Below are 21,509 nucleotides of genomic sequence, written 5' to 3' on the forward strand. Positions count from 1 at the left end.
CCATCTGGGCAGATAAGCAGTGCTATCGGAAAGAGACCTTCTAAAAGCCTGGCTCATTGTCCTGTAGTAGCCCCTCCCACATAGGAGGTTCCAGAAACAATAGACCCACCAAGGTCCTCTGCTAAGTGCATAACCTCATTAAGGGCTGTTTCCCCTTCTCCCTTCTGCCTTCCTTCTTTCTTTCCTTACTCACCCCACCCCCCAGCCCTCAGCTTGGCATTTGCTCGCCGACACTTGATAAAATTGACTGAAATAAGAAATCTATTCTTTTTAAATGTGTATGAGTATTTTGCTTGCATGTCCTATGTGTGCACCATGTGCTGGTAGTGCCTGTGGAGGTCAGAGAAAGGTGCTGGATTCTCTGGAACTGGAGTTATAGAGGGTTATCATGTGGTTGCTGGAAATCAAACCTGAGTCCTCTGGAAGAGGAGCCATTGTTCTTAATTAATGAGCCAGCTCTCCAGCTCCCCAAAATAAGCAATCTTACTTTTATCACATAGCGACTCTGAAGATCCTTGTGTGTTGACCCAGGATGGCTGTCCCCCTCAGCCGCGAGTGGGCTGGGAGAAGGGTGAGGCACTTTTCCTGGTTCTCACCCAGCTTGAACATCTCCCCAGACTGAGGTGTCATTTCTGTCTACACCGGTGAAGTGTTATGGGTGGCGAGGATGGAGAGCAACTGGACATTATCCTTCTCCGATTGGAGCCCGCTGACTCGCACACTGCTCTGTCAGCAGTGTAGATCGCGAACTCCCCAGTAGACGATAAGTGTTTACATGCCTAGAAGCTGGCAGGAGAGGGGCTCAGGGATGTGGAAGGAGGTGTTTTGCAGCAGCCTGGAGGCCTTTGTTCAGTTGAGCAGAAAGGCTTCCTGGGGGAAGATTTGTAGTTGAAGCCCTGGAGTGTCTCTGGCTGAAGAGGCCTGCTTATCGTCTCAAGGTACAGGTAGAGATGCATGTCCACGTCAGCTGACCAGTGGTGCCATGGGATTGAAAAGGCTCGGGAGACGTGCTGGGAATAAATTCTGGTCACTTAGTGGTGATGCCCATGGACAAGAAATATTTCCCCCTCCCAGCACATGCCAGGACTGGCACTTGGTGTGCCTGGATATTTAGACAGGTAGCAGAGTAGGTCTCTGGGTCTGCCACCTCCCCCATTTCCTGACCAAAGTCCTTGTTTCTTTTCCTTTTTCTCCCCCTCAGTCCATAGTGGCCTTTCTGAAGGACCCCAAGGGTCCCCCGCTGTGGGAAGAAGATCCTGAAGCCAAAGATGTTGTCCACATTGACAATGAAAAGGTAATCTATTCTCTTTGCTTCTGTTATCTCCAGTTAAGGCCAAATGTCTGTGGGAAGGTTGTTAGGATCGAAATGTAATCATGTTTTAAGTCCTAACCCCTCCTCAGAAAATATTTAAAAACTTAGATGAAACTGTGAAGGAGGGATCGCTCACGTACTTGCCTGATAGATAACAAGAGCTAGTGACCAGAACTCCCCAGAGCCACCGCAGCCTTCCTCAGGCATTTCTGCAGAGGTGGCCGTCTACCTGTGGTCCTGACTGCATCTCATTACTGAGCTCGAATACAGAACTTACTTCATCTTCATTCACCTTTGAAAGCTGCTCTTTATGCCTTTGGTTCCCCAGCTTGCAGACTCAGCATCTAACCACGCTCAAACGCCATGATTTTCACTCCCAGTATTGAGACTCAAGCCCAGGGTGTGGGTGCTGAGCAGACTTCCTCCCTCTGAGCTATATCCCTAATACTACAGTTTCTCAAAGCGTCCCTCTTTGGTTGTTTTTGAGGTAAACATCTAATTACAATTGTGAATGTAAATAAGGGTTCGCTTTTTTTCCCTTTTTTTTTTTACAGAGTGTTTTAGATTCCCACAAAAATTACAATCTTGTTTTATCTAGCTGAAAAAAAGTCTAAGTAATACACATTCCCTGTTGAATATTTAGAAAGCGTAGCTTATGCATAAAAGAAAACCACAAATCACCCCGTCTCTTCATTGAGAGATGGCCCACTACTGATATTTGTGGAGGCTTCCAGGCTTTTAAGGTAATGCATACATAAATATTTTTACTCAGAAGCACGTCATTGCATTTATATGCTGTTCTATAGCTGCCCCCCCCCCCAGTTTAACATGCACATCTTAGTGTGACATTAACTATTCCGCCCCGCTCTTCAGTGCTTCAGTTGTATCCCATCGTGCGGGGCCTGACATCATTTACTTATCCCGTGCCATGTTGCTGTCAGAAAGCTGCCTTTTGAAATTTTCTCTTATTTTCCTTATTATTCGAAAAGCAAAGGCCTTTAATTTTCTTCTGAGAAAGCTGGTTGGAGGAACTTACTGTAATCAAAATATGCTCTGTGGCGGGGCTTCTCTGCAGCCCTCAGCGGGCTCGCTTCTCCCCCCCTCCATTGGCTCCCTCTCGGACCAGTCGTCAGAGCATTGTGACACCCGTTTTCCCTTTTCTGTTGGCCACAGTTATTTAACGGGTCATTTTATATTACCTAATAATGTGCCGGGCAGTGATCTAACTGTTTCACAAATACAGATGATCTGTTTATGATGTCCTGGATTGTCCCGCGGGGCACTGTGGGTCTGTGGACCCATGTGGTGGTAGACCAGAAGCCAGAGAAGAGATTAGCTGCTGTGGGCTCAATCATCCAGTACTTCAGTCAGCAGATCCCCGGGGTCACAAAGAGCAGTCATGAAAACTGTTGTCCTCACTGAGACAGCCACTGGTGAAATCACGTGGAGGGCTGATCTTTTTAGTAGTCTTGTAGAAAAGGGCTCCTTGGTGTCTTTGGGTTTTATAGGTAAAACTGAAGGTTAGTAGCTGACTCTGGCTTCGTCACCTCGCCCAGTGACTTGGGAGAACCATTTGTCCCCTCAGACCCTGTGTTTCATCCTCTCTGATGGCAGAGTTGTCTAGAATAGGGCAACCCAAGGTTCTTCCATTTCCTGTTGGGCTATGACTGAGTCTCATATGAATTCTGAAGCGTTCACCGCCTTACCTCTCATCACTGTGTTCTGGGGCAAAGGTGGCCAAAAGCTCCCACGTTGTCTCCTTGTGTGTGACCTCCTGGGGTTTTCTCTTTATGCCTCAGGACTTCAGACGGCTCCTGAAGAAAGAAGAGAAGCCACTCCTCATGATGTTTTACGCTCCCTGTAAGTGAATGCTCCTTGGGCCACAGTCCATTCAAACTGCTGGTGATCTCTCTACCTTCATGCCTTCCCCTTGGCCATTCTGCCTGGCTCCCATCTTCCTGCTGTCCTCTCCCTCTCTCTCCAGTCGAATTGGCAGCCTCCTGCCCTCTCCACCCTGGGGAGGGTGTCTCCTTCTAGTTAGCTGTGTAGTCTCCTGCCTCTGGCCCTGGAGTTTGCAGGGCGTGCCCCCCACTTGTGTGCTTGCTGTAGCTCTGCTCTTGCCCACCAGCCCCTGGACTTGCTACTCCTCACCACCCCAAGCCCCTCTGCCTTCGTGACACCAGTGCCCTCAACACTGCTGGTGTCAGCTGGCAGGACCAGGGGCCCAGGGTGAGGCGAAGTGGGACCTGGGGATTTGGGCTCCATAGCTGTATGAAGCCCGAGGCTGTGGGAAATGGCAGAAGGACAGTTGAGGTGGCAGCGGGAAGACCCAGATCTGATGCCAGCTGGCTCCCAGTGAGCTAGAAGAGCTTGGCCAAGTACTCCACCTCTCTGGGCTCAGTTTCCACACTTTTCAGAGAACAGGCTTTGCCACCTTTTAACTGCATTTCACAGACTTGAGAAGATTTCACATCACCGCCCTGCACTGAAACTCTATGTAAATTACATGTAAATAAGCCACGTCTGTGTCACAAAGCCATACTTACCCCTACCACGTGCTATGTCCTGTACCAGATGATTACTGTATTCTGTTTTATTGAAAAACTGCTGTGCCTGCTGCTTCATAAGCCTTTGATATGGATCAGCAAACTGTGGCCCCATGGCTCACTGTTTTTGTAATAAAGTTTTATTGGAACTCTGCTATGTACATTGATACAGTATCTATGGCTGCTGTACAGCTGATTGAGTACTAGTAGCAGAGATACAATCTGTTCTAATCATTCCTGCAGTCTCATAGTCCCAACTCAGCACAGTTGGAACCTGTTAAGGCTCTGAACTCTGACCCTGGGACTACACATACCCTTCCAGAAACCAGAGGGCTTTGTCAGCTGTGGGAGGAGGTTGTGCCCAGGAGTATGCATGGTGGGGGTGACTGGCACAGTCAGTGACACCAGGCTTCTGTTGACTCTTGAAAGCCTGTCTTCCACCTTTCTGGAAGCTTCTTGCCTAGAGGCCCTTCCCCTGTTCCCTGTGTGTTGGTGTACACCTCGGGCCGCATGCCCCTTTGGGGTTCTGGTGGCTTTGCCTGATTGAGCGTGTAGTTTGATCATGACAACAGTTCTTGCCCAGCCTCCTTGCCTTCAGAGGTGTTGGTGACTGCAGGAGGAGCCCAGTTGCCCCATGGCTGAAGTTTCACCATGGCTCACTCTGGTAATGCTCATGAGCTGGTCACAGCAGGTTTTTCCCTTTGCTGAGGACCTCATTAGTCATTTGGCTGCAGGTCGGTCCAGAAGTCACTCTCCTTGGCACCTGGAAGAGTGGGTCTCCTTTGATTTGTCTCCACCTCCAGGGCTCAGCACACTGGTGAAATGAAGCTGTAGAACTAGGCGTGCGTGTGTGCGTGCATGTGTGTTAGATGGTGCATTCGAGAGGCAGGGCCAGGTTACGAGCCTAGCCACCCAAGGTTCCCTGGAACGCCGTCAGTCATGTTAAAAGCGCATTCGCTGCACTTGCAGCCTCATGTTCTGCCCCACCCACTCTCAGGCCTCCTGGCAGCAGGCCTGTGCTGCTCATGGCTGCAGAGACTGTCTTTTGTTAATAGAAAGCTGAGGCTGGAGGAGTGGGGATCCTCAAAGGTGTCACAGATCATATTAGTGGTGGGAAGAGAGGAAGAAAACTGACTCGCTAAGTTCATCTTCCCGTGGAGGGTCCGATTGGACAGTGGCCAAGGTCCCAGAGACTCCGGGTCTTTTTGTTATGTGTGCATGTGTGTGTTTAGTGAAAGAAACTCCGGCTTTCAGTATGCCTCGACCAACCCAGCTGCTGTGGCCCCACTCCTGGGATTCACAGCCATCCCCTACCCCGACAATCTGTCAGGACTCTGATCTGATGATTGCTTGTAGATGAATAAACCCAGAGACAGTGGGAGCCTTAGCTGTGACGAGGCATCTGGGTCCCCAGGCCCTGCTGCTCTCTTAGTAAATGTTTGTTCACTGAATTAATGAGAAAATAAAAAGACTGTCTGCTCGGGCTTTGGGGCTGCGAGAGTGATAATTAATCTTACCTCTTTCCTACCTCGCAGTCGAATCCCCCAAAGAGGAGCTTACATGGGAAGCATGGCACCAGCTCTATTTTGTAGTTAGGTTGGAAATAGGGTTAGTCTGGGGCTTCCTGTCCATTCTCACTCCCCCAGGACGTTCTGTACGCAGAACTGTTGGCCCCTGCCTCTGGGATGGCTGGGGAGTGCATTTGCTGCAGGCTACGGAGAGGCTGCACCTGGGGGGACAGGGGGCCGGTTGCTCCTGAGGGATGGCTGGGCTGGTGGGCAAGCATACTTCCTGGCTGAGAAAGGCAGTGAAGTGCAAGAGAAACACCATGTGTCCTCCTTCCTTTCCTCTTGAAATGGTGTGGCTTTCCCTTCCTCCTGTGAAAGTACTTCTCCCACTGCGGATGAGGAGCTGACTCATACCCTGTGTTGAGCTGAGATGCATCCCGGGCATCCAGTGACTCCTGCTGTCTTGGTAGCTCTGCACAGAACCCATGGGGCAGGCACTGTCTTCACAGATGGGGACACTGAGATTCACATAGCCAGAGTCCCATAACCCTCAAGGACACTGAGCTTCACCTGCTCAGCATTCCCTATCCCTCAAGGGTCAAGGGTAGACAGATGCAGATGGGGAGTGTAGTCCCAGGAGCATAACATCTCTGCTCTGCAGTCTGCTGCTTTTCCTGCCATGGTGTTGGCTTGTGTGTTTCCCCTAGAGCACTGCCCTGTTTCAGTCTCCTCGGGGAGTTCCCACAGCGAGGGCACTGTCATCTTCCCAGCTTTTCTGCCACTGCTAGTGCCCAGGCCAGGGTGGCCAGCCAGCAAAAGAGAGCCACTTGACTTTCCAGGACAGGTGCCACACCCTTTCACCAGCTCAGGGTTGGTAGCGTGTGGTAGAGGTGTCAGGCAGGAATGTTGGGGAGAAGGCTGTAGGGCATTGGTGATGGTCTGTGTCACAGTTTCCTGCATCTGTCTCTCCTAGTAGACTTGTTACCAGGAAGGGTTGGATAGTCCCAGGAAGAGGACAGATGGACACACACACACACAAACACACACACACACACTCACATACTCCATACCTCTTTCTGCTCTTGGAAGGTGAGAAGCCCCTCCTACCTGGATTCTTTGCCCATAACCTTTCAGGGCGTGTGTTGGCTTGCCACTGATTGAAGCACGGCTTGCTCTTTGAGATGAGAACCCAGCTGACATGTATTTCCAGGCAGCCCTGGATCCCTTGACCCTCAGATACGCCTCTCAAGGCTTTCTTTGCAGCAGAGAAGCTGTCAGAAATGGTAACAGCTTGGCATGTTACAATTCCTTGTGACTGAGTGAACTGGACCTCGTGCCCAGTGGGGTCAGTGCAGAAATATGGCCTCTTCTGATTAGGTGTAGATGAAGGAGCAGGTTTATGTCAGGCTTGCTCTGAAGTAATAATAGATGTATACACAAGTATACCAATGCTGGTGTTGGGGGTATTACCACCCCAAGAGAGGAGCATGACTATTCAGACCACAGACACCTGAGAGGGCAGAGCCACTGGCTCCTGTGCAGAGCCGGGGAGGCTGGGGGTCTGTTTTCCTCCTTTTGCCAGGAGAGACAGCCCAGAAAGGAGTTAATCTGGCCAAGGCCATCAGCGGGCAGAGTAAAGAGTAGCGCAGAACTCCTCAGTCCTGGCCCAGTGCACTTCCCACCTGCAAGAGCCAGCACCTTTCATGCCGACTGCCTCCAGTTTATTGCTTAATTATGCTTGTAAATGGGAGAGAGAAGAGGCATGAAAGTCCCCAAAGTCATTGTACTCATAGTCACAAATTTTCCTTTCTAGTGGCATTTGACTCTTGCATTTGCCATCCCTGACTGGGTAAGGAGGGCAGCTTTTAGCTGTGCATGTAGGAGGCTGCTCTCGACATCTGTCCTGCCTTCCCATGTTGCTATGGAGCAGGCCAGCCACGCTGGAACAGTATAGGCTTTGCTGTCTCTTTGGCACCTTTGCTTATCCCATCCGAGCTCCATGGAGGAACTAATGTGCCTGTAAATTCTTTGGCAGTCAGGCCTTTGCTTCCTGTATTTTGGGTTCCACAGGGCCTGAGTCAGCCCTGAGCTTTCTCATGTGTGAGGGGATGGTGTGGATGTTTGTGGGTGGCTGCTGGCCTGGTGTGGGAGTTGGGAGGGGAGCACAGGACCTGCCGTCACTCTAACCAGGTTTGGTTCTTCATCTGCCTCTAACAGGGTGCAGCATGTGCAAGAGGATTATGCCACATTTCCAGAAGGCTGCCACCCAAGTGCGAGGCCAATTTGTAAGTCCGGCCTGGGGGCCAGCAGGACTAAGTTCTGACTTGGCTGGGATGGGCTGGAGAGGGTAGGTTCTGAGCTCTGAGGCTGCCAGTCCCCACTGCCCAGGTTGCTTCTGAGATGAGACCTGTTCTCTGAAAGGGGAGAACTAACTGCAGTGTTTGCAGGGCAGGAGTGATTGACACCTGTCAAAGGCCAGTGATAACATGGTGAGGAGACAGCAAACCAGGGCCAGGGAGCCAGGGCAGCGCATCTGAAGTCTAGTGTTTTGGATATTGGGGTCTGTCTTAGCTAGGGTTTCTATTTCTGTGAAGAGACACTGTGACCATGGCAACTATTAAAAAGGAAAACATTTAATTGGCGCTGGCTTACAGTTTAGAAGTTTAGTCCATCATCATCATAGTGAGAAGTGTGGAGGTGTGCAGGCAGTCATGATGCTGGAGAAGGAGCTGAGAGTTCTACATCTTGAACTGCAGGCAGCAGAAGGCTGTGTGTCATGTATGTGCTTGAGCATGTATGACCTCAAAGCCCGCCCCCACAGTGACACTCTTCCTCCCACAAGGCCACACCTACCCCAACAAGGCTACACCTACTGCAAAAGGCCACACTTACTAGTAATGCCACCCCTCCTATTTGACCACCACAGGTTCCAAAGTGCATTAGCAGTTGCTGGGAGGGAAAGGGGTTGGTGGTACTAGGGGTACACTGGAAACTCAGAGCAGTCTCCCTGAAATCAGGCTTGCCCCACATATTTGGGCTCTGTGTGGGGGTGGGGAGGGAAGCAGAGCAGGAGGAAGCAAGCAGGCCTACACAGGAGAGCTGCAGAACCAAGACTGTAGATAATCCCCAAAAGAAGAAAGGAAAAACATGTAGGGAGATAGAGAGGAGGCCAGTAGGTTACAGAAAGCCTACTTTTAGGGGACATGATGAAGAGAAACCATCAGGGAAGCATTTTTATTTTATTTTATGTGTCAATCCCAGTTCTTCCCTCACCTCATCCAGCTCCCACCACCCCATCTGCTCCTCAGAGGGGGTGTGGCCTCCTATGTTGAGGCCTGACTAAGGCCCTCCCCTTGTGTCTAGGCTGAGCAAGGTATCTCTCCATAGGAAATGGACTCCAAAAATCCAGTTCATGTACTAGGAATAGATCCTGGATGTACCGCCTGTGGCCCCATAAACTACCCAATCCACCCACTGTCTCCTACATTCAGAAGGTTTAGTTTGGTCCTATGCAGGTTCGGCAGCTGTCAGTTCGGAATTGGTGAGCTAGTGAAGAAACCAGTCGTTCCTGTGGATTTCCCCATCATGGTCTTGACCCCCTTGCTCGTATTATCACTCCTCCCTCTCTTCGACTAGACTCTGGGAGCTCAGCCTAGTGGTTATTTGTTGTATGGAGGCCGTTTGTTTGTTCCTGGCTTCCCAGAACTGAAATAATCACACAGAAACTGTATTAATTACAACACTGCTTGGCCTATTAGCTTATGCATATTTCTAGCTCATTCTTTTTTTTTTTTTTTTTTTTTTTTTTTTTTTTTTTTTTCTAGCTCATTCTTATCTCTTAAATTAACCAATTTCTATTATGTTATATTTTACCATGAGTTTTATGGCCTACTGGCAAGGTTCCAACTGGTAGCTTGCATCTTTCTCCTCTGGTGGCTCCATGGTGATCTCTTGACTCCACCTTCTTTCTCCCAGCATTCAGTTTAGTTCCCCACCCCTAGCCTTGCTCTACTCTGCCCTATCACAGGCCAATGCAGATTCTTTATTCATTAATCAATATAAGCAACAAATATACAGAAGGACCTCCTACATCAGTTACTTGTGGATCTCTGCATCTGGGGAAGCAGTTCTTTAGAGAAGCCAGAACAAGCAGCACGGTACAGCAACATACTGAGGCAGACACTCAGAGAGGAGGAGCTGGGCTGAAGTCCACCTCAGAGGGCTACCTACCTCCTGCCTGCCCTCTGCTGGGCTGAGGTCCACAGTGGAGGGCTGCCTACAGCCTGCCTGCCTGTCCTGTTAAGAGCCATCTTCTGGGCCATAGATCTGTGCGTTCCTTAGGCTGAGTCAGGAGCACACTTGTTATTCCCACCATCTCAGTTACATATTAATGTACAGATCTGAGTATGTTCATTGTTGCGAAACAGATCTCCAGGTCAGCTAGCTCACTGTGAATTTCCCCTTTGCTCCCTGCCCTTAGCCTTGGTCTATGCCTTTCTGTTTCCTGTTTCTGTGATTTTGAGGTTAGATCCTTCATTAAAGTGGAATCATACAGTATTTGTGATTTGTAACTGGCTTATTTTGCTTAACATGTTGTCCTCTATGCCCACTCATGTTGTAGCATGTGACACAATGTTTTTTTTTTCTTTTAAAGCTGTATAATATGCACACGTGTACACACACACCCCTGCCACTTCTCTATTTATCTCTCTGGACATTTGAGTTGCTTCTAGTTCTTGGCTGTTACGAAAGAGGCTGTGAACATGGGTGAGCAGATGTCTCATTGAGTTCCTGCTTTGACTGCGTCTCTGGTATGTTTGTCCATTTCTGCGCTTACCCATAAGTAGCAGAAGCATTTTTGGTGGCAACAGAAAAGCATCTGCTGCTTTCAGGAGCGTGGAAAAATCCATACACCACTCGCAGAAGGCTGTATCACAAGAGCCGTCTCACTGAGTCTGGCCCACGTCCCATTATGGGAGATCCGAAGCCTTGAAACAGCATCACAGTCTTTATGGATCAAATTAAGTGGGGATTAGTTCAAAGTCAACATAACGGCATCACGTAGTCGGGGACTAGCCCGCTGCCAGGTTGTCTTACAGGAACCAGTGTTTTCTCTGCTGACCTCATTCTCGGGCAACACCAGGGTTCTGCCTGCTTCTCACCAGTGAATTTTTAGTAGTTTGCCTGAAGACGTTTGGCCTTAAGGTACATATATATCACTCTGGGGAAATCTCACTGCTCATTTTTCGGGCCTCAAAAGGTACCATATTTTAAGATTATTTAGCCTGAAGAAAAGACTTAATTACCCACCATGTTCTCCTTGCCTGTGTCCGTGTACACTTTGAAACTACTCAGCTTGACTTCCAAACTCTATAGAACTGTCAGATAACTCAAGCCTCAAATCAGACTACAAATGACCCCAGCCAGCCCCAGCCATATATAATTTCTGGACCATTTTCCGCCATTGCCACACTGTCCACCTCAGTGTCCCCAAGAGTCCTGCCACCCTGCCACAGACACAGGACCTGTCTGTGCCCACGCACAGGGCCACCCACCTTTGCTTTTGTGCCTCACCACTTTACAATTGCATGCACTCATGATCTGCCGCCCTCCTGGAAGCAGCTGCTGCATGCAAGTCAAGGATGTTTCTACAGCACAGGCGTAGAAGGTACCCGGTCTGTGTTGACAGATGGGGAGCTTGGAGTGTATCACTCCTGGGTTAGAATGACATTCCCCCCTCCTATAGGAATCCAGAGTATTAGTTATTGAGCTCAGAAACACAGTGAGAAGGAGGTTTGTAGGGCAGGGACTTTGCCCTTGGCCAAGGGCTTATCCTAGGATGTTTCATGAAGTTGGCTCTGAAGCATACTTGTGTTCAGAGAACCTGCTCTTCCTTTCTGGGCCTAATCTGGAGATCTAAAAGTTGCCCTTTCTGGCTCCACCAGTGACATTATAGAAAAGCCAGGAAGCTTGCTCTTGAATTAAACAGCACAGTGAAGGCCAAGTGTGAGTTACCTCCACCCAGGGCATCTGTGTCTGTAAGCTCACATTTTTCCTGGCTTGAGGTTTGCTTCGTTCCATTTCCACTTTAGTTTCTTGGGAAAGCGGCTTTTGTAATATTCTGTACTTTCGCTAGATCCCTGGTTTCTGGTCTGGGACTCAGTGTGCACTGGTACCTTCCCAGAAACCAGGGACAGGACGGGAGGGCTGGACAACCCAGAGGTGTTGATCGCTTTCTGCCTTTGCACACAGACCACAGCAGGGTTGACACGGACTCTTCCCCAGGCATCAGAAGCTTGCCCTCCCCTCTGCTAAAACCCAACTTGCCTAGAGCAGCCAGCCTCCTCTTCATCATTGTCATCTTTGAGGCCTTTCTTTTTTTTTTTTTTTTGGTCTGGCTGTGCCTGTGCAAGGGGCAGAAGTTGTCTTCTGCTCCGGAGCATGGGAGGTGTCCGACCTGATGATGTCATACAGGAAGCCAGGCCAGGCCAGGGATATGTGGCCTTTGCCATTTTCCAAACTCAAATCTGCCCCCTTGGCACTGACATTGACCAGTGGTGAGTCATGGGCATCTGTCCTCCCTGTTGCTAGATAATTGGCATCCTTGTCCGCAGCCAAGCTGCCCCCTGAGTCAGCAGCATTAGAAGGAGCTGTGCCTCCATGTGCTCGCCTTCCTGGCCTTGGCCTCATCCACACTGGGCCTTTGAGCATCACCAGTCTCTCGTTAGCGTCGGCCACGATTGGGCAGAGTGGATGTAAAACGGAAGTGCGACGGTCCTGGTAAAAGGTCCCGATGACCTTTACAGACTTGTAAAGGTCAGGCTTGGTGCTGGCACTCATTCACTGCCCAGTGGGAGTTCTTAAGCAGCGAGATGCTGAGCCTTGGATCCTCCATTGCTCTAGCTTTGAAATGGGGATGATGATGCTGGCCCTCTGGGTTGTGAGGCGCAAATGTGTAAGCTATGGTGCACTTTCGTAGGTGCAAATGACCTCCACCTCCTGACTACCCCTGAGTCCTTTCATCAGGTTCAGTAGAGGGAGGTGCCTCTGAAGCCCGCATTCTCTCTGTAGTGCAGAACATGCCTGGCACTGTGCTTTCTTTGTCTTGCCGTAGTCCACCCCTTCATGATCTCTGTGCCCCTGCTTCTGCCCAAGCTCATTTCCTAAGCTCCACTACCACATATCTGATAGCTTACACATTACAGTCAAGATTTCCCCCTCTTATTAATGCAGTGATTAAAAACAGCTTCCTGCCATGTGGCAGACTGTTTCCTCCACCTGTAAACTTCCTTCAAGCCCCTTACTAAGCTGCCTGGATCCTCAGCAGTGTGTCCTGCATCTTGACAAACACTTCTTTTCACATTCACCCCCTTGTCTACACCCCCCATCTTGTCTACATCCCCCATCCGCCATCTTGTCTACATCCGCCATCTTGTCTACACCCCCCGTCTTGTCTACACCCCCCATCTTGTCTACATCCCCCGTCTTGTCTACATCCGCCAGCTTGTCTACATCCGCCATCTTGTCTACACCCCCCAGCTTGTCTACATCCCCCATCTTGTCTATATCCACAATTCTGGACCATGTTCTCCTTGGCCACATTGGCATTTGTTGAAGACTACTCACTTGTTCCCTGACCTACAACTCTCCCTTGATAACCTGCCCTATCCTGTGCATACACCTTGTGTGTTCCAGAACTCTGCATCTGTGAATTCAGCCAACAGTGAATCTAAGATATTTAGGGGGAACTGCTTCTATATTGAACATGTGCAGACTTGAGTTTATCCCTTCAGTCATAACTATCATAACTATTTAGTGTCTACATTGTCTTCCGTTTGGGGATAATGTGAGGTGATTTAGAGCATATGAGAGAGTTTCTGTAGGGTATATGCAAATACTACCCCATTTCATAGAAAAGATGAGAGTCCCAGGATTTCAGTATCCTGCTGTTTTCCCCAATTCCAGTGGATACTAGAGAATGACTGTATTTCAAAGAAACGCTGCTGGATAGTAATATTCTCTTTGACCCCAGTAGTTTTCTGCCATACCTGAATGGAGCCCCAAAATGCATTGACAACTAAACTCTTTTCCAAAGTGACTTTGGCTAACGTGCTTATAGCCTTCTCTCTTCCAATTCTATGTGTTTCATAGTCCAGCTAGAGTAGACACACTCTCCATTTTGGGGGGAGTGGGGGGACACATGCTCTTCCTGCTGTAGACCTTGTTTTATTTCCCTTCCTGAATGTCTTGGCAGTCTGATCCTGCTTGGAGCAGCAGCTTATGAACTCTCCCCACTGTGCAGCATCCATGATTGTTCCTGCCAAGGGTTAAATGTGAAGAAGTGCCTGTTGGGCATCCATTTCTACAAGTTGCTCAAAAAAAATTACATATCTTGCTGGATGTAGGAGCACACACCTTTAATCTCTGGGGAGTCAGAGGCAGGAGAATCTTTGAGTGAAAGGCCAGTCTGGTTGCAGGACAAAGATGCAGGACAGCCAGAGCTACATAGCAAAACCCTGTCTTAAAACGTACATGCACGCGCACATACTCACATCATACTTCTCATTAACCAGTCATTGTCCCCCAAATGGCCCAGAAGTGCTACAGAATAAGCACATCCAAGTATAGGTGTTTTGAAAAGGCTATTCTGGAGATGAGAGATTTTGTTTTTTTTGCCTGAATAGATTAATGAGTCTTTAGTGGTTGCTACATGGTAGGGAATAGGCTAAGCATCTTCAGCAGGGGGACCAGAATGCCCAAAGTGAGGGACCAGAAGCAAAGACAACGTATGCTTTAGAAATGTGAGCAGATTATCAACCTCGTGGTATTAACAAGAATATCCAATTTATCTAGAGTTTAAACAGATTTAACTTGTGTTATCACTTAAACATCAAAGCACACGAGTTGCTGCAGATGAGGAAACCGAGGGACAGGAGGGGTGGTTGAGCCTTGTCAAAGGAAATGCATTTGCTAGGTGGGGTGTTGGACAGCAGTCCAGGTGTCTGTTTGGAGCTCAGAGTGCATACTCTACAGGTGGTAGTAGTGGGGGAGGAAGATGAGGAAGATGATACACACCAAGGTGTCTGAGAAGCAGACATGCCAATTTTCTTCCTGTGCAGAAGTCTTAGACTCTCTTTCCTTGCTTAAAAAAAATGAAAAGAAAGGAAAGCAGAAAAAAACTCTAGGCCCTAGCAGGTGTACAATTAAGAGATTTGTAAGAAAGAAGGATTCAGAATCGAGACAGAGACCATATGGGCCGAGTACAGAGTTGGATTTCCGCCTGTATTCAGCAGGATTGTGAAATTGAGTGCAGAGAAGGGGTGTGCTGAGAGAAGAGGGTGTGTGCAATTCGTCTTGTGGCCAATGTGCACTGACGTGAGGGAGATCAATTAGCCAGGAGAAAGGAACCTCCAGGTAGACTGATAGCACTGGAACAGACTGAATCACCCTGGGGACTGAGCAGAGTGTCTTGTAGGGGGCTCCAGGACTTCTAGTCAGTTCTGTTTCAGGCTTATTTCCCCCATATTCTTCACAACATCCTAAAATGGGATGGGGAAAACCCCGTTGATTTAGCAAGCCCATGTTATGTGTCTCTTGTTTGCCAGGCGCTGTGCTAGGTATTCAAAACAATTGGAAAGGCGCTTCTGGGCTGAAGGGGCTGACGGCATAGGCAACAAATCAGGACCATGGGGCTTATAGGAAAGCAGGACCCCGACGTCACAGAGCACCCGGTTTGGGTTTAAAAATCTTTGACCTAGGTTGTCTCATTCTGTTCTCTTAAGAGACCTGCAGTAGTCACATCACCTACACCTTCCAAACAAGGAGCCTCGGGGAGGGTGACTTTGCAAAGACCACACGGCTCATAGGTAGACACGGATGCTAGGATCAAGTTCACTGCCCACCAGAGTCACTGTGTTCCTTATTCTCTTTCCTCGTGTCCATCTCTGTTAGAATCTAGTGTTGAGCTTCCTGCATTGCCTCTTATGTTCTCCCCTTCACTTCTGTGTTACTCTGCTCTGTGGGCATGACTAGCCTTCCTGTGCTGACCATTCTACAACTTTCTCCCATGAGAACAGACTCGAAGTTGTAGCACCTAATCCAGCCCCGTGGGAAAAGGGCCCCCTGTAGGAAGGCCCATCGCAGGAGACAGCACATTCTGGGTGGTTCTTAGGGTTTAGCCACATAGCAGCGACACAGCTGCTCACGTTCCAATTCATGGGTGTGGACCATGGAGGCCCCAGAACTAGAACGCTGTCAGACTTTTATAATTATAGTCAAACCAGACTGAGTGTGAGGGTCAAGAGCAGGAAGAAATAGAGGGGTCCCATGATAAGGTCAGGCGTGGGAAGAGGTTAAGCAAGCCTGTGGATACCTCATCTCTCATGCACTGTAAGAACCATGATCTCCTTAGCCATGCATGAGACATGGAGTGTGAAACGACTGTATCAAGCCTCGGTGAGCAGCCTGAGGACAGGGCATGAGATGCCCAAGGCCCTTACACAGATGCTCAGTGTGTCCAACCACTGTTCCCACCACTTGGAAAGATAAGTCCTGCTTGAACACATTGTGTGCTTTGGTGGCTGTGGCCTTGGTCCAGGCCCTCTTAAGCTCAGCCCTCAGAACCCTGTTTTTGTTCCAAATGCTCCTTCTTGTGGAACAGCTGTCTGGAGGGCGGCCCTGAAACTCAGTTGTCTGGCTTTCCCAAAGCTCTCTATTGTTGTCTGGGCTGGTTCAGACAGCCTTGTTCCCCTGGTTACACACCAGCTCGTAAGACTCTGTCCCGAGCGTCTTCTTCCAGTGGTCTGCCTGGCCTGGCCATGCGTGGGTAGGTGCAGATAGTGGACCGGTCTCTTCTCCATCCTTTCAGGTGCTGGCTGGGATGAACATCTACCCCTCAGAGTTTGAAACCATCAAGGAAGAGTACAATGTACGTGGCTACCCTACCATCTGCTATTTCGAGTAAGTCTCCCGATTCTCTTCTAGAGTACAGTGCCCCCCGATGGCATTGGTGTCCCTAGCTGAGCCAGTTTGTCATTTCACAGGAAAGGGCGGTTTCTGTTCCAGTATGAGAACTATGGGTCCACGGCTGAGGACATCGTGGAATGGCTGAAGAAGTAAGTCAGGGGCATTTGTGTCTGGGTTCATCAGGGTTTGGGGGGCATCTGCTGTGCCAAGGGCAGCCGCTCACTCACAGGGCTGTGCTGGAAAAGAGGTCAAGGGAGGGACAATACGATCACACTGCCTGTGTGGCTGGTCCCCCGTGCAGCTCTGTGATAGGGGCTGCAGGAGCTATGAGGATTTGCTGAGCTGCTGGCCTGTGGTGACGGGACCTGTCTAGAGTTTGCCCCTTCCTCTCTTTCTTCATGGCGTGGAGGTGGGGAGAGGCTATCTTACCTGTCAACTCTCTTGGCATAGTCAAGGATTTTCTGAAATCTTCCCATGCAGATTGAACCCCCCCCCCCCCACACACACATACACACACTAGACTATGATGGATAGAAGTATTTTTCACCCAGGATATCATGTTTGAGAGAGTTCTATAGAGGTCTCTCTCTCTGAAAATAGGATTGTCACTTGAGTGCTTATTTAAAAAAACAACACTGTATTAGATGCTGTGAAGCTATTCTGGAACATCCTAATGCCTTCTTTGATTCTCTCTCTCTCTCTCTCTCTCTCTCTCTCTCTTTCTTTCTCTCTCTCTCAAACACACACCACACACACACACACACACACACACACACACACACACTCCCAACCCTGCTCCATGGCAACCTTTCTTCAATCCCTGCTCCATAATATGATTAGATCTCCGGACATCAGATTCCACAGTTCTGCTGGTCCCATCCTTCATCTTAGCCAACATAAACCAGGCCAACTGCTGTGTCTTGTCCAGCATCCCACTGCACATTCTTCTCTTCCTAAGCTCAGCCTAGCCTTGCCAGAGCCCTCACAGAGCTCAGTGTTCTCTCCTGGAGCCCCCAGGCTACCCCTTCCCCAGTGCCCACCCCGCTCTCACGTGTGGTCATTTGTGCACACATCGAGGATTAGGAGCTACTGATGGGGCCTTCTGCTTTGTGGCTAACACCATTGTAAGCACCTGATAGAGTTTCTTGTCCAGTACTCACAGTAGCACTGGCGGGAAGGTGTTTTTATTTTTGTTTCATGGTCGAGTTAATGTTAACAGAGGCCGAGGGACAGAGTAACTTGCCCAAGACTATAGAACTGATGATAGGTATCGAGACCACTGACCCCATTCCCAGGAGGCCCCCTGGAGTCCCACTCAGAGTTCAGCATAGGCCCTCAGCCTCACCCTTCCCCGGTTGCCAGCTCATTAATATATATTGGCATCTTTACTTTAGGGACCCCAAGTGCAAACCCTAGGGTTAAAGAATTAGTTATCCGAAGATATAGAGGTTCAGGATGTGACTTTTCAGAAATTGTGGTAAGAATGGATTTTGCATTAAAAAAACAAAACTCTAAGGAACAAACTGATGGATTTCTGAATGTTGAAGCCCTGTCTCCCTAACTCCCGGGGGCCCAGGAGATGAAACACCAGTCCACCTGTGTTTGCATAGAGATGCGTATTTTTTTTTTTTTTTTTGGAAGCATTCCCACATCTCTGTCCCCATCGGCTACCTCATTTTCAGGCCCTGCCTGGGAAGGCTGTTCCCTATTACTATGTGTTCACTGTCTTAACCCGGGCCTTCACTCCCCTGTTTCCCTTTTTCATTTGATAATAAGCGTGTACTCTCCTCCAGTCTGACATATCTCGGTCCGCTTTGGGAAAAGGTTTCAGCAAATAGCAATCTCATTTGTCACCAGAGCATAAAATCTGCCTGCGTCCCTCCCCCTTCTCCAACCCTTTCTCATTTCAGAACACCGTCGTCTCTTTCTAGAAGGATAGGATTTTGTCTGGGGCGGGGGATGGGGATGGGGAGATGTGATTAGGGTGGCCAGCTGTCCGTCGACATGGGGTTTGCTTGGTGGAGATTTGTGACGGGTGGCTGTCTCCACTGGAGTCTGCCTCTCCCCTGCTGACCTAATCTGCTGAAGCCCAGAGATGCTTGCTATGTATGGAACACTATCCTGGCCATGCATGCCAGGTCTTCCCACCTCTTTTCTCATCTCCTCCGAGTCAGAAGGAGCCCCTGCCGTCAGTCTAGTACATCTATAGTCTCCAAGATGAGAGAGGAGCTGGGAACCGCCCAGAAGGAAAGCTTGGGCTCCCTGCAGCCACACTCTAGGCAGATGTGAGCACTCAGGGTTGAGGCACATTGCTGTGCTCCACCCCCCGCCATCAAAGTAGGAATAGATAAGTCTCACCTCTTACAGGCTGTCCAGTGAGCTGCCTGACCTCATGCCCCAGCAAGAGTTCGCCACGTCACTGTGTTGTCAGCTACCTTAAATTTTTAAGTATTTTTCTGAGTTTATGGATTTTTAAGTGAGATGTTTCTTGTAGAAAACCTTTTCAAGTATGAGGAAAAATATTTCTGTACCCTTTTACCGAGACACAGTCATATAAATTTTCTTCCAGATTTTCCACCGTGCACACCCATCTCTGTGTGTGGTTTCTCCTTGTGTCATGCATTTTAAGTCTTTACCATTTTTTTCCAATCTTAGTGGGCAGTAGAGGACCTCACCTTACCACTGCCCTGGCCCTGAGCTGTTCTCCGGGGTCTCTGTAAGCTAAGTGTGAAGACTGGGGTGTGTCCATCCTGGCCGTTTCTCCCAGTGATGTATAAAGCCCCAGAGAAAACCTGCCCTTCCTAGAACCCAGTCCTGGTGTCTGAGCGCACGCAGGCTCTGGAATAGACAAACATCATAGTAGCTGTACCCCTTTGTGGTTCTAGGGGCCTTGTCACCTCTGTGGAGCTGGAGTGACAGACAAGTAGAGGGGTTAGTAAACAGCTGTCCGTTTTGGCCTCGCTGCCCGCTTCTGCCTGTCTCTTTGAACCGGAGGCAAATTGACTTAAAAGATGCCGAGTGTTCTTCCCCCCCTGCTCTAGTTGCCGTTCTCTGTTGTGGCTCACACATCTCCTACCTTTCCAGTCCTGGAGCCCAGGACAGATACTCCATCTAGCCTGCAGAGCACATGGAAGCAGCCAGAGGCCTGGAAGGGTACTAAGGAGTCAGTAAGCACACCCTAGCAATTATCCACAGCGTCCTTTACCTCCATTTTTTAAAAAAATCGTGTATGTTTATAAGAGTGTGGTGTGTGTGTGCGGTCTGTCTGTACGTGTTAGAAGTGTGCAGGTTCACATGGACATGCACCCATGCAGAGGCCAGAGGAGATGTTGAGTGTCTTGCTCTATCACTTTCTGCTTTATTCTTTTGCATCTGGAGCTAGGCTGGCAGCTAGCAAGCCCCAGTGATCTTCCTGTGTCCACCTTCCACAGTACTGGGGTTAGATACAGGAGACCATGCCTGACTTTTTATGTGGGCTCTGGGGATTGGGACCCAGGTCTTCATACTTGCGTGGTAAGGACTTTTATCCACTGAACTATCGCCCCAGCCCTTTGCTTTTTTTGAGTTCAAGTTAGGCTGATTATCTAGGAATGTCTGGTTAATCCTTGTACATTTACAGAGCATCCATTTCCTGCCCATTGTGTGCCTGTCAGTGAGAACCTGAGAAGTAGCCATAAAAAGGCCAGCGAGTAGTCCATTGTCTGATTTTTAAATTCTCCTCTCACATTACATCCCGACCACAGTTTCCCATCCTCCTCTCCTCCCAGTCCCTCCCTCCCAATTCCCCCCTCCCTGAGATTCACTTCTTCCTCTGTTTTCCTTCAGAAAAGGACAGGTCTCCCAGGGATATCAACCAAACATGGCATGTCAGGTTGCAATAAGACTAGGCACCTCCCCTTGTATTAGGGCTGGACGGGGCAACCCAGTAGGAGGGAAAAGGTCCCAAAAGCAGGCAAAAGAATCAGAGACACCCCCACTCCCACTCTTAGGAGCCCCTCTTGAACACCAAGCCACACAACCATATGTGCAGAGGGCCCAGCTCCATGCAGGCTCCCTGATTGTAGGTTCAGTCTCTGTGAGCCCTATGAGCCTAGGTTAGTTATTTGTGGGTTTTCTCATGGTGTCCTTGACCTAATGTTTGGCTATGGGTCTCCGCATCTGCTCCCTTCAGTTGTCTAGCAGGTATTTTAAGTTGAAGTTGCTTACCTGGACTCCTGCGGTCAAAGGCAAAGGTCAAACGTCTAGGTGCCTTTATCCCCTGGTTCTGTTGTCCGCTGAGTGTAAACTTAAGCATGCTCGCTTCTTCTCTGGAGCCTCTACTGGTTGGCATTAGATCTCCTCAGAGATACAGAAAGTAAAGCATGGGTTCTCTTTTCCAAGCAGTCTGAAATACTATTTTTAAATTTTTACTTGTTTATTCTGAGTTTTTGAGACAGGATCTCTCTATGTAATCGACCAGGCTGGCCTGGAACCCACAGACATCTGCTTGTGTCCTTAAGCCAGGTTTCTTCACTCATTACTCAGTGAGCTTACATTAGCTGCCTGCTGTGCGTGAGATAGGAGGGCAAGAGGGAGCCCCAGTCTGCAGAGGGCTAGCTGCATGGGTGGCAGACAGTGAAAAGCACTGTCCAGGGCCCTGTGCACAGCCTTCTGCTTGCTCCCCTTTCGGCCCATGCTCCTACAGCTGTGTCCCTCCTGAAGCGCTCTCTAGAAGGTAATCCCCCAGTTGTCTATGGCATGGGTTTGCAGTGACACCGCCTATTTCCAGCCCAGCTGCAGCCCCACTTCAAGGGTGTGGCTCCTGTAGCCGTGGTGATTTTTTTTTTCTTACTCATGAAATTGTACTGACTTCTTCTCTCGCTTTGTCTGTCGCGTTCTTTTCATTTCGGTGAATTATACATTCAAAATAAATGAACAAAACCTCATTATGGTTTTAGGGTAGTCTCTAAACTGGAAACTTCTCAGGCTCCTTCTTAATACTCTGGCAGGACTTAGCTTTTGCATCTATGTTGATGCTCTTGCTGAGTTCTTAAAATTACTTTGATTTTTGGTGTTGTTTTGTTTTTCAAGACAGGGTTTCTCTGTGTAGTCCTGGCTGTCCTGGAACTCATTCAGTAGACCAGGCTGGCCTTGAACTCGAGATTCACCTGCCTCTGCCATCCTCCCTTCCCCCCCAGT

General features: G+C 49.1%; 1 protein-coding gene across 3 annotated transcripts in view; it reads left to right on the plus strand.

Moving 5' to 3' along the window:
• Positions 1 to 21,509, plus strand: part of Pdia5 (protein disulfide isomerase family A member 5) — an 89,128-nt gene that overhangs the window by 36,539 nt on the left and 31,080 nt on the right. For all 3 annotated transcript variants that reach the window (XM_038344974.2, XM_038344976.2, XM_038344975.2), the window contains exons 6-10: positions 1,202 to 1,294; positions 3,112 to 3,172; positions 7,584 to 7,651; positions 16,234 to 16,325; positions 16,409 to 16,480. In XM_038344974.2, coding sequence (XP_038200902.1) covers positions 1,202 to 1,294; positions 3,112 to 3,172; positions 7,584 to 7,651; positions 16,234 to 16,325; positions 16,409 to 16,480 — 386 coding nt within the window. The remainder of the gene's footprint in view (positions 1 to 1,201; positions 1,295 to 3,111; positions 3,173 to 7,583; positions 7,652 to 16,233; positions 16,326 to 16,408; positions 16,481 to 21,509) is intronic.

This window comes from Arvicola amphibius, chromosome 10, assembly GCF_903992535.2.
Source record: "Arvicola amphibius chromosome 10, mArvAmp1.2, whole genome shotgun sequence".
Taxonomy (NCBI): Eukaryota; Metazoa; Chordata; class Mammalia; order Rodentia; family Cricetidae; genus Arvicola; species Arvicola amphibius.